This window comes from Aulonocara sp. 'chitande type north' Nkhata Bay, linkage group LG8 (genome assembly GCF_057382095.1).
Source record: "Aulonocara sp. 'chitande type north' Nkhata Bay isolate Kocher_YH1m ecotype deep benthic linkage group LG8, A_spYH_male_GT1.1, whole genome shotgun sequence".
Classification (NCBI taxonomy): domain Eukaryota; kingdom Metazoa; phylum Chordata; class Actinopteri; order Cichliformes; family Cichlidae; genus Aulonocara; species Aulonocara sp. 'chitande type north' Nkhata Bay.
This window is the reverse complement of record NC_141351.1, coordinates 9,489,240-9,501,174: the sequence shown is the minus strand read 5'-3', so window position 1 is coordinate 9,501,174 and position 11,935 is coordinate 9,489,240. Positions and strand designations below refer to the sequence as shown.

At 41.9% G+C, this 11,935-nt stretch overlaps 2 protein-coding genes across 2 annotated transcripts; both read left to right on the top strand.

Moving 5' to 3' along the window:
• The first annotated feature begins 337 nt into the window (after positions 1-337).
• On the top strand, positions 338-7,479 carry stub1 (STIP1 homology and U-Box containing protein 1). The gene is made up of 8 exons (XM_086303349.1): positions 338-495; positions 1,242-1,457; positions 1,605-1,803; positions 2,977-3,142; positions 3,249-3,324; positions 3,460-3,516; positions 4,526-4,642; positions 5,687-7,479. Exons 2-8 carry the CDS (start codon positions 1,344-1,346, stop codon positions 5,810-5,812), a joined length of 855 nt encoding a protein of 284 aa, XP_086159475.1. The 5' UTR covers positions 338-495; positions 1,242-1,343; the 3' UTR covers positions 5,813-7,479.
• Positions 7,480-8,543: 1,064 nt separating this feature from the next.
• Positions 8,544-11,935, top strand: LOC147323155 (C-reactive protein-like). Its single transcript, XM_086303350.1, has 3 exons — positions 8,544-8,711; positions 8,826-8,901; positions 10,541-11,935. Exons 1-3 carry the CDS (start codon positions 8,544-8,546, stop codon positions 11,149-11,151), a joined length of 855 nt encoding a protein of 284 aa, XP_086159476.1. The 3' UTR covers positions 11,152-11,935.

Below are 11,935 nucleotides of genomic sequence, written 5' to 3'. Positions count from 1 at the left end.
TCAAATGAATGTAGATTGTTAAAATTAAGCGTGTCTCCTCTGAAGTAGGCTAGTTAAGAAGTGAAAGAGACAGGAACCAACAATAGGAACTAGAATAGCACAAGAGATGGTCAGATTTCCATTAGGAGCCTAAAGGGAGCAAGCGGAAGAAGAAGAAGAATGCACACCTTAGAAGACCGATTGCATGTATGCAGCTCGTAATTATGCTTATAGAAACTGTTTATACAGTTAGATGGTCGTATTTAATTGTCTATTTAATCGGAAGTTCATATTGATGTGGTGTGAACTGGGTGAACTTAAGGGTATGCGCTGTATAGACATGAAGCTGGACTGGTCATACTCCCGGCTTCCGTCGAGTTCGCGTCAAAGCGCTTGACGTCAGCATAACAACAACCTGTCATGACAGCTCGTATGGGGGAAAAATTAATCGATTAAAGATTTGATCTTGAGTTACATAAAACTGGTTTCTCTTGGATGTGGGATTCCTGCTGAAAGGTAAGAGTTGAAAACCGTATAACCGCGAAACAAACCCTGTACGGGACAGAAGGTAAACTAAACCTCAGTGAGCTGTGTGGAAAATAAGCTAACGTAGCGTTAGCTGGTTTTTCTTTTCTGTGGTTAACAAATGTCGAGACGACTCTTTCAGTCCCACAATTGTTACAGAACTAACCTACTAACTAGCTGCTGGTTATATCGAGTGAGTGAGCTTTACTGTCTTCAAACTAGCCAGCCACCCGGCATTAAGCGACAACATCGCTTACTGAGCTAGCTTAGCCATGCTAGCATAGCAGCGATCTCTTGTCTGCTGGTGACCAGAGTTGGCAGCATTGTCCGTGTGTGTGCTTGTGTAACGGCTGTATTTCAGTTTTAGTGAGTAAAACAATAGCGAGTATTAACAAACTATTGTTTGTTAATACTGTTCGTCTACAGCTTTCAGTGTAACACTGCGCTTAAATGCAATGCTAAGGACCGCGGCTATGTGATGTTTGGTGATAGCCAGCTGTGCTGCTCATTGACTCGCCTCTGATATCCGTCACATGAATAGTTAACTCGCCGGCGGTGCAGCCACCTCGCTGTAGTTTTCAGCTGTGAGCGCAGTCAGCAAATTAAACGGATGCCTTTTGGGTGGCATCAACCCACTGCACCTAATTCGCTCAAGACGCGCATTGCAGGTGCATTGCAGTGAATGTTCACTGAAACTGTGTCTCTGTTCTTGTTGTTGTGTGTGTGTGTGACCTCAGGAAGGACGGGGCATTCTTAAACCTGTCGTTTAGCCAGCCGAAGAGACGGGGAACAGGATAGGGAAGCAGGGCGAGGCGGGCCCCGCGGAGCCGGTGGAGAAGATGGCCGGCAGCCCGGAGAAGAGTTCCACCGCGCAGGAGCTGAAGGAGCAGGGAAACCGGCTGTTCCTCTGCCGCAAGTACCAGGAGGCTGCTACGTGTTACAGTAAAGCTATTGTGAGTAATTTCTGACACAAATGCTGCAGTGATGTCTTTGTTTTCTTCTTCTTTTATTAAAGCTAAGTGAAACGAAGTGGATGCAGATTCCCTCTGGATGAAAAATGAGGTTACAATGCACGTTTATTGTCCTCTGATTCTCTACAGAACCGTAATCCATCCGTGGCAGTATACTACACCAACCGAGCTCTCTGCTATGTGAAGCTGCAGCAGCATGACAAAGCCCTGGCAGATTGTAAGCATGCGCTGGAGCTGGACAGTCAATCAGTTAAGGCACACTTCTTCTTGGGTCAGTGTCACCTGGAGCTGGAGAACTACGATGAGGCCATCGGGAACCTACAGAAAGGTCAGAAAAAACTCCAGAATGATGGTGAAAATGCTGCTGGTGCATTGCGCAAATTTACTCGTGCAGTTCCTCATTCATGTGAAAGTTAATTGTTAAGATCAGTGAGGCCTCACAGGGTTGGGAGCTCTTCTCTGAGGCACAGCATATGTTTGCATGAGCTGTTGTCAGTGTAATGATATGTTAGAAGGAAGGAAAGCTGGAATTTTGTCTCCACTCAGTGTTATGGTTGCTTCTCTTGGATGAAGCTTCACTATATGAAATGATGTATGAATGTATGGTTATGAGACTTTACAGAAAGTAATTCAGTGATAATTGAAACGCCAATCTAACGCTAACCATGATTTGTGACTACTAGTTTCGCTTAGTTTATAAAAAACTGGAAGCCCGCCTATTACTCAGTCGTGAAAAATGGACCAAAGTAATTCCACAACTTAATGAGAAATAAATCACTTTTCAAAAGTGGAATAACTCACAGTATAGGAGAGCCTTTCACCAGTTTAGCAAACTTGTTTTGGGATGCTCCTCCCTGCATGGAGAGCCTGTATCTTTGGCAAGTTTGGCTTGCAGATATTTCTACAGGTCGAACTCTCTGCAGACTCCCTGAGCGCTTTATCGCAGTGCTTCGTGCAGCTGCTGACTTCCAAGTCAGCCCATGGCTTTGTTGTGGGCTGCAGCTGATCGATTAAGAAGAAAAATACACAAAATATGTTAGATAAGTGCAGGTCATGGTTACTCACTGTTAATGCAAACACTGATAGTGAATCTTAGGTGGCTACAGTTTAATCATGAACAAAAGAGAAACTCAGTTTGTTCTTTGGAGGAACTTTTTTTTTTAATATCAGCTTTTAGCAAACTGGCATTCTTTAATGGTTACACATGGCTAATTACATTATTATTACACATGGCTATTGCCAGTGCTATTTCCCATATGTATTTACATACCTGCTCTTTACAATAACATGATACGTCTGGCCTGTCTGTAACATCAGTACGCTGATTAGTAATAGAGCTGCAAGTCAGAGGGTTAGTGGGAACACTGCTGGATGTTTGTATTGTGGATTCAGAACTGTCGCACTCCTAATTAACATCTTTGAATCTACCTTGCTTAGATATTTTGAAGGCAGCATTTTAACTGTAAAGCCACGTTGCTGTAGCTGTGTTTTTCTTTTACAGCTTATAACTTGGCAAAAGAACAAAGGCTGAATTTCGGAGATGACATCCCCAGTGCTTTGCGCATTGCCAAGAAAAAACGCTGGAACAGTATTGAGGAGAAGCGCATCAACCAGGAGAACGAGTTACACGCCTATCTGACCAAACTTATACTGGCTGAGAAGGAAAGGTGAGGCTTTGAAGCACCACAATCTCATTTTTATTTTGATAATTTGGCATGTAGGTGTCATTTTGTCTTGCATGGATAAATTTAAATTAGCTCCTTATTTTTGCAGAGAACTAGAAGAATACAAAGAAAAACAAGATGACAATCAAAATGGAGGCGACGCTGCCAAGATCTCCTCAAAACATGTATGTTTTTGCATTTTGTTTACTCTTTGTAATTAGTGTCACTCTAATGAACAAATATTAAACTGGTGTGTTTTTTAAAATGAAATTGAATATTCATTCATATGTCCGGTTGTTCTGAAACCCTGACGTGGAAAGGACAAGTATCTAATGGATATGGATGAGCTCTTCTCTCAAGTGGATGAGAAAAGAAAAGTGAGTACGATTTTTAATGCTTCGTACTCGTGCAACGCTGACAAATCCGTGATTAGCCTACAGCTTGGCTAACACAGACAGATGCTAACAGTACACGCATACCTACTGTAAATACACACATTTGTTTCTGTCTGCAGTCAGGCTACATGTTGACATAAGGCTTGTGATCTCTTTAAAAATCCACTTGGACTTCAGATAAACAGCTACTTTTTGTTTTCGACTGCTGCTGTTCCTATGGTAACGGTCACTGCTTGTGTGCCAAGGCTCTCGCTATAGATAGTTGTCGGCTGTGGCAATTGTCATGTAATTGAAACGACACCGTCGCGTCTGCCGAGTGTTTCTCTCCCGTCTGGCTCAGAAGGTGTTCTGCTTAGAGAAAAGTTGACTCAAAGAGTTTCAACTTCAGTAGCTTCGGGTTTGTGGCACTTCTGTCGACAGTCTTTAATATATAATTGGTATAGAAAAAAGCTGAAAAGGGTGAGAAAGGAAAACGGATTACTGTGGCTATAATTTGTTACCATTTTATAGCAAGAAAAAATTAACAGTTTAAGCTGTGACTCTAGGCTCTATGAGAGTTTACACCGTGGGCCACATAAACCCACTTTCATATTAAGTGGGCCCAACCATACGAACTCTCTCTCCATCAGTCTAAGAAGTTAAACTGAAAATTACAAAAAAATCCCAGAAATTTCTATTGTAGAAAGTGAAAAAACTGGAACTTTTTTTCTCATCTAATTGCTTATTTCTTACTCAGTTACTTTAGTGTAATATGAATGGCCATGTTTAGGAAATGTTATAAATGTTATAAAACTTGTGATAATACAGTTAAAAGTCCAATATTTACATTTTCTGATGCCATCCATTGGACGGCTCAGAGTCTTTGCCGGGCCAATTCTGGCCCCCGGGGCTTGTGTTTGACACCCCTGATTTTAGGGGATGGAGCCATGAACAGGATCTCTCAGTATTAGGTCAGAGTGATGCTTCTTTGTATTTTGTTTGTTCCCGTCAGAAGCGAGAGATTCCTGATTATCTTTGTGGGAAGATCAGTTTTGAGCTGATGAGGGAGCCCTGCATCACACCCAGTGGGATCACCTATGATCGCAAGGACATTGAAGAGCACCTACAGGTGAAATGATTGTTGCTTACAGTGCTGTGCAAAAGTCTTGAGCCCCGCTTCTTGACTTTTTTATTTTTTAAGCCGTCTTAAGCAATAGTTCTTTAGGCTTCCTGAAGCTCTTTCAACTTTTGTCTATGGGGACCTGCTGCTTCTTCACTCAGTATTCATATGAATGCCTTTTTTGTTTTGTTTTCTTTTTTTGTTTAAGCAACATAAAGCATAGAAAAAGCACCTAACTCAAAGGACGAACCAGTGCTGTGTCTAAATGGTAAATGGCCTGTATTTGTATAGCGCTTTACTAGTCCCTAAGGACCCCAAAGCGCTTTACACAACCAGTCATCCACCCATTCACACACACAGTGCGCCCCACCCTGGGAAAAAACACTATTTAAATTGTATCTTTAAGCTCTTTTTCACTAGCAGCCTGTCTCATAAACACATCATTTGTTCAAATTCCTGTGGTTGAACCTATGAAACATGGTGAATTAATCCATCCATCCATCCCATCCATTCGCTTCCGCTTATCCTTTTCAGGGTCGCGGGGGGCGCTGGAGCCTATCCCAGCTGTCATAGGGCGAAAGGCGGGGTACACCCTGGACAGGTCGCCAGTCTGTCGCAGGGCTAACACACAGGGACAGACAACCATTCACACTCACATTCATACCTAGTGGCAATTTGGATTATCCAATTAACCTATCCCCACAAGTTAATCCAAATTTCCAAATTTTTCTGGTTCAGATTGTCATCAGTGCGTCTTGACGGCTACTTAAAGAAACGACAAAAGCTGAGACTGTGTTCAGACTGTGCTGAAAAATAAAGATGGTCATGCCAAATATTGAAGTTCGAGCTCCCTAGAATTGTACAAACTCTCTTTGGCCTTCTGTCCTGTATTTCAACGTATGCTGCACATTTATAATTAATGTATAATGTCCAGCAGCACGTTTTCATTCTGCCAGAGTAGCATTTCATAGCGCAGGTGTGCTTCTTTTTTTCTTATTTTCATAAAATCATCCATTGACGCTAACACTGTGTCTTAACGTGTTCCCTGTGCAGCGAGTTGGTCATTTTGACCCAGTCACCAGGAGTCCCCTGACCCAGGATCAGCTGATCCCCAACCTGGCTATGAAGGAAGTGATAGACGCCTTTATCCAGGAGAACGGCTGGGTGGAGGACTACTGAGGAGAGAGCTCCCATTTCTCCTTCATGCCCCCAAACCCAACTCAAAGCCTGGATAACACAAGACTATAGAGAACAGATCACCCCTTGCCTGGATATGTGCTTTACACAAGCAGGAAAAGCCACACTAAGGACTACCAAACGGGAGCCACGTATCTTGGTCTGCCTCCTCTCTCTCCCATTTTCTCCTCCCTTATCTTCACCGTCTGAGGCATCCATGGCCTGCCGCTCCCTTTAAAACCTCCTTTCATTCTGCTCCTTCTAGTCTTTCTCTCTGACTTCCTCTCTGTCACGATGTTTCTGGTCTTTTCAAGCCCGACTCCTTTCTTTACTCAAATATGGGCCTCTCTCTCAGGTCCTCCCTCTTCTTCTCTCTTTCTCTGAGTGCCACAGTCGTCGGAAAGCATCACCATTGCACTCCAGTGTTTCACACAAACCATCAATTATTTTAAAAAAAGAAGAAGAAAAAAAAATCCACACTTTTGGTGGCAGAATTGATGAAAACATTGGCTTATTTGATGTTTACTCTAGTATTTTCTAGTCATCTTTTTCCATTAAGTAATTTAGCATTCATCCACTTCTTAATGTACATTTATCGAAGTGGTAACTAAAATGCCAAAAACCTGTCGCGAACGAGGGTTGTTTGTATGCAAGTTTTAAAATAATCGATAATCGGAAAGGGAAACGAGTCCCTTTCTCATACGGCCACCTCACCACAGTGTACGTTTTTATTAGTTTGTTTAGTTTTATTCACATATCAATCACACCCCATTACAGACAATTGAGATGAACTGAATGTATTCATTATATATTCCTTAGGTTTGGACTTAACCTTCAGTAATTCAAGATGCTTTTTTTAAGTATCAGGACAATGTTAAGGTTTTCATGACGAGCCTTGAACTGAAAGGCCTTTAAACTGGAAGCAGAAAACAAAATGCTGTATTACAAAAAAAACCCAATAAATGTGTTCTTTTTGCTGGATAATAATTTAAAACCGTTAAATGTTTGGATTGGACCGATTACATCAGCTGCTTTGAGGACTGGTCCGTGCTGTCTGTGTCTCGTGCTGTTTACCTGGTATGACAGTGGACGCTCGCATCAAGCATGAAGTGAATTTTGTTCTCCTTTGTATCAAAATACAAAGATAAGCTGTGTTTCTGGGGTTTTTTTTGTTTTTCCACCTTCTCGCTGTTGATTTTTATGCACCTTCTCCTCACAGTTTCGAAGAAATCGGCCGCAGAAGCTTGCGGAAACCAATCGCCTGTGTGAACCTAACTTTAAAGTTTAAGAAAGTTAAAGTTCCCCAGCATCGTGGCCCCCCGACCCGTTTCACAGAAATGCTGGAAGAGTTACAAAACCGTATCTCATCTGTACCTCAGTCTCTCTCTGTAAACTGCATTTTTAGTCGAGTGCTGTTAGTTTACAGGCTTTTTCAGCTGAATGTGTCTGTGTTGAATTAGGCCTGCTAGTGGATTGTATTGGGCTGCAGGTGGTGTACATAATTTGTTGGTGTATTTCAGGTTTTGTTTCTTGATATTCATTTTTTTTGTCATGTTCTTTTTTTTTTCTTGAACTCTTAGAGCTTGAGAAACTGTATTAAATGTAGATATGTTGATAACATAAACACCTGATTCAGTTTTTGTTTGTCCCCATTAAACCGTGAACTACGAGGTCGTTTGTTCTGGTGTTTCTGTTTATTTAAACAAACAAAATTCATTAAACAACACCACACAAACTTCAGCTTTACAGCTCGTGATTTTAATCCTGCAATAAATGCTGATTTGGTGAATCTTATATTTGGTTTTTATTCTTTAAGGCATCACTGTGCGTTTGCGTCTGTAGTAGGCTGTAGTTTGATTCGATAGTGGTGGTTTTTTGGGGTTTTTTTTTTTTTTTTGGTTTTTTTTTACATGAGAATGAAAGATGTTTAGATTTTCTTCCTGCTGCATTGCGCAATTTCCCTGTTTTTGAATTTCAGATAGCAGCTTTCAGTGTCTCTTTAAAATTGTGAAATCTGCATTAAAACCTTCATAGTTTTAAAGCTGAGGCTGATAATTTATCCATTTTCTACTGCTTATCTTGGTCCAGATCACATGGGTAAAGTATTTATTTAAAGTACTTTGTTAGTTACTTTTGGAAACTTGTGTGTGCTACTGAAAACTTTTTTTGTGCCATTTTTAACTCAAGTCTACTCATACAAAGTGTCATGCGCATTAACATCTATCTATGTGCTGTTGACTTGTACTTCCAGCAGGTTTGTGCCACGCAACGAGTGTACTGCCAGGAGGCTGAGGGGCAGTAACTAACATCCACTGCTCTGTCACAGTTCTTGAAAAACCTGTTTATCCATCTTTTTTCTTCCAGTCAAAGGGAAAACTATTCCAGCTGTCGTAAGAGGAGAGGTGGGGTGCATCCTGGAAGAAACTAAATTGCAGTGTTGCAACACACCAGCAACCTATCCAGGGGTGCCCAACTGCAACCCCGACCTGGTGAGGGAGGAAAGGAAGGAGTTACAAATTGTTATGAAAAATCAACAAATAACCAAGTATTTCACAGTCTAAAGCCCGTGTAACAACGAATGGACCACCAGCTGAAAACCTTTAAGGTTTGTCTGATGCAAGAGCTGCTGTAATTTTCATGCGTTCATGCTAGAGGCTCTGATGTAAACACTTCATGCTGGTTGATGGTGATGCAGACAGAAATAGATGAAACGATGTGAGCGTGGCTCAGTCACATGTACAGACGGTGTCACTCAGCCCTCACACACCAGGCCTATTGTCAGAGCATCGTTGAAAGAGCTGACGTCAGGGGCTGTGCAAGGAGGGAAGAGGACCAGGCACGGGTCACTGTTGAGTGGGAAAGAGTTGGCAGCAGAGAACATCAACAACACAACATTAAAATGGTAAGAAAATCAGTTTTTCTCGGTAATTTTGCACATACTTACATTTTTTTTAATATAGTTCAGTAATTGATATCAGTCCGGAGCTGCTGTCAGATGCTTGTTCGTGTGTTGCAGAGCGACAACGCTGTGAAGTTTGGTGAGGCTCTGCTGGGTGTTTTATTGCTTGTGACTTTCTCCTCATCCACACAAGGTATGGATTTAAAAACAACGTCAAAGTCATTTTACCAAAGTTTGTGAACAAAACCCATCGCTAGAGATTGATCAAGCTATTTATTCCTTTTAATCATACCTAAATTTTCCATAAACAAAGTCAGTTTTGAATAAAATAAACAAAGGTTTTTGGTAGTTTCTCATAAGCTTCCAATATTCCCAGCTCGTTTCTTATACTTCAAACTGAAGGAATAAGAACAGGATTACTGATTTGCTGGAAAGCGTAGTGATGACCGAGCTTTGGTGTGCAGGCCTTAACATAAGAAATGCTGTGAGTCCAGACAGTCACAGACTGGTTTTGTCTTTCCATACAACTGACTGCCAGATGTCCACAGACATATCTCGTTTCACGTTGCATCTTTAAATTAATGTCTGTGCTCTAAAATTAAAGTGAGTTTTTTCTTCCTTCAAATCTCCAACAGTAGAACATTTTGTTTCAGTCGTTTTCAGCCTTTAATGATCAAATTTGTTTGAATCGGGTACACCTGCTATCTTTTAAAAACTATTGCTCATTTAGTCCAGGTTTACAAAAAAAAAGTTTTTTGATGAACTCACTTGCCACTTTATTAGGTACATCCTGTTAGTTCCAGGTCGGACTCACTTTCATCCTTACTGCCTTAAGCTGAAAACGTTTTGGTCCTTACAGACATGACAGCATCATGCTGCAGATCCATGATGCTAATCTTCAGTTCCACCACATCCCAAAGGCACAGTTTTGGACTGAGATCTGACTGTATTTAGTCAACTTGTGGTCATGTTCAAAAAACCAGTTGCAGATGATTTGTGCTTTGTGACATAGAGCGTATTCTTGCTGGAAGCAGCCATCAGAAGACGCGTACACTGTGGACATAAAGGGATGGATTTAGTCAGGAACAATACTTAGGTAGGCTGTGGTGTTTAAATGATGCTCAGTCAATACTAAGAGGCCCAAAATGTGCCAAGAAAATGCGCCCTCTGCTTTAAGATTCAACATGTTGGTCATTAAGATGCTCTTCTGCATACTTTAGTTATGACAAGTGGTTATTTGACTCTCTTCTTATCAGCTCTAAGCTGTTTGGACATTCTGATCTGATGCCTGACAACAACAAGGCATTGTCACCCAGAGAATCGCCGCTTGCTGCATATTCTCTCTCACTCTCGGGCATAAAATCAGACCACTCTCTATAAACCCTGGAGATGGTTTTGTGGGAAAATCCCAGCAGCTCAGCAGTTTGTATAAACACTTAGACCAACAAACACGTTCAAAGTCACCTTTCTTATCCTTTCCAATGCTCAGTTTGAAATTCACCATGACCATGTGCACATACCTAAATGAAATGAGTTGCAACTTTGTGGTTGGTTGATGTATTTGCATCAAGTAGCAGGTAACAGGTGAACCTAATGAAGTGGCCGATGAGTGTATATGTTGCATTTATTTGAACTAATTTGCGGTTGTTTTAAAGCTTGAGAATCTGGTAGCCTTGTGTACTGATAGGCAATTTAAAAACAGCAATAGATTAAAAACAGCTTAAAAAATTACTTTTATTATCTCACCTTCATTGGAACAATTAGAAAAGCTTTGCATAATCGTACCTGTATGTCATAATAAACTCACAGATTTATCGTCTTGTTAACCGCAGTGGGTCTGAGCGACAAAGTCCTGGTCTTCCCCTATGAGACGGACTTCAGCTACGTGGCCTTGATCCCGCAGAAGGAGATGGGGCTGAAGGCCTTCACCCTCTGCATGCGTGTGGCCACCGAGCTGCCGGAGGAGCGCCAGATCATCCTGTTCGCCTACCGCACAGCCGACTACGATGAACTCAACGTGTGGCGCGAGAAGGACGGCCGCATCTCCTTTTACCTGAGCGGCGACGGCGTCTTCTTTCACCTGCCCCCACTCACCACCTTCCGCACCAGCCTCTGCCTCACCTGGGAGTCGCGCACCGGCCTCGCCGCCTTTTGGGTGGACGGGAAGCGTAGCACCTACCAGGTCTACAAACCCGGCCACACCATCCGTCCGAAGGGCACCGTCCTCCTGGGGCAAGATCCAGACAAACACCTGGGAGGCTTGGAGGCCACGCAGAGCTTTGTGGGGGAAATGACGGACCTGAATATGTGGGACTATGTGCTCTCCAGGAGCATGATCCAGGGCTGGCACTACGGACACAAAGTCCCCAAAGGGAATATCTTCGACTGGGCCACCATGGAGTACGAGGTGACCGGGAACGTGATGGTGGTGGATGATGACTGACTCAATTTGAAGTCCAGAGCAGAGACGGATGAGGCTTTGGAGGTCGGTGTGGGACTTGCGTGTCTTCTTTTCCTTCTTAGATTTAGTGTTTTATTTTGTGACCATTTAACTATTCTGACGTGAAGTTCTTCACATTAACATTACATTAAAAACAAGGTAAATCTCAAACTCAAGAGTTGATGTTGCCAGATATGTCCATAAGGGGGCACTCTATGCCAGTTCACACCATTACAGCAAGCTGTCTAAAATTAAGCATCAGCTATATATCATCATTTTTTTTAATTAATAAAATCCAGATTTATTTAAATGTGTCAATCTTAGTTTTGTTTGCATATTTCAAAGAGAAGTGCCAAATGACCAAGACAACGCCTTACACCATAATGCTTTCAGCAGCCGTTAATAATATAGAATTTAAACTCAAAGCTGCAATGCAACTTCAAGTTAAGACAATTATTTACAAATAAAGATATGTATCTGCAGAATTAAACACGCCGTAAGAAAAACACATTTGTCAGTCTGTAACGTTGAGGTTAAAACCGTGGAGGAGATACTGGAACAGCGAGCAGAGGCAGGTATTATTTCTGCAGGAGACCAAATGATTTAAAGCACACCGAGAGACAAACAGCAATCACTGTGTTTGAAATCCGTTACGTTGCCTTTGGTTAGCGCACTCACTCATGAATTTTCCATGTTTCAGCTGATGTAAGAGCGCTTTTGGGTCTGAAATAAAAGGCGTGCCGTGTGCATAACTAATAATGTTTGTTATTAAAGAGAGTGCTCCATC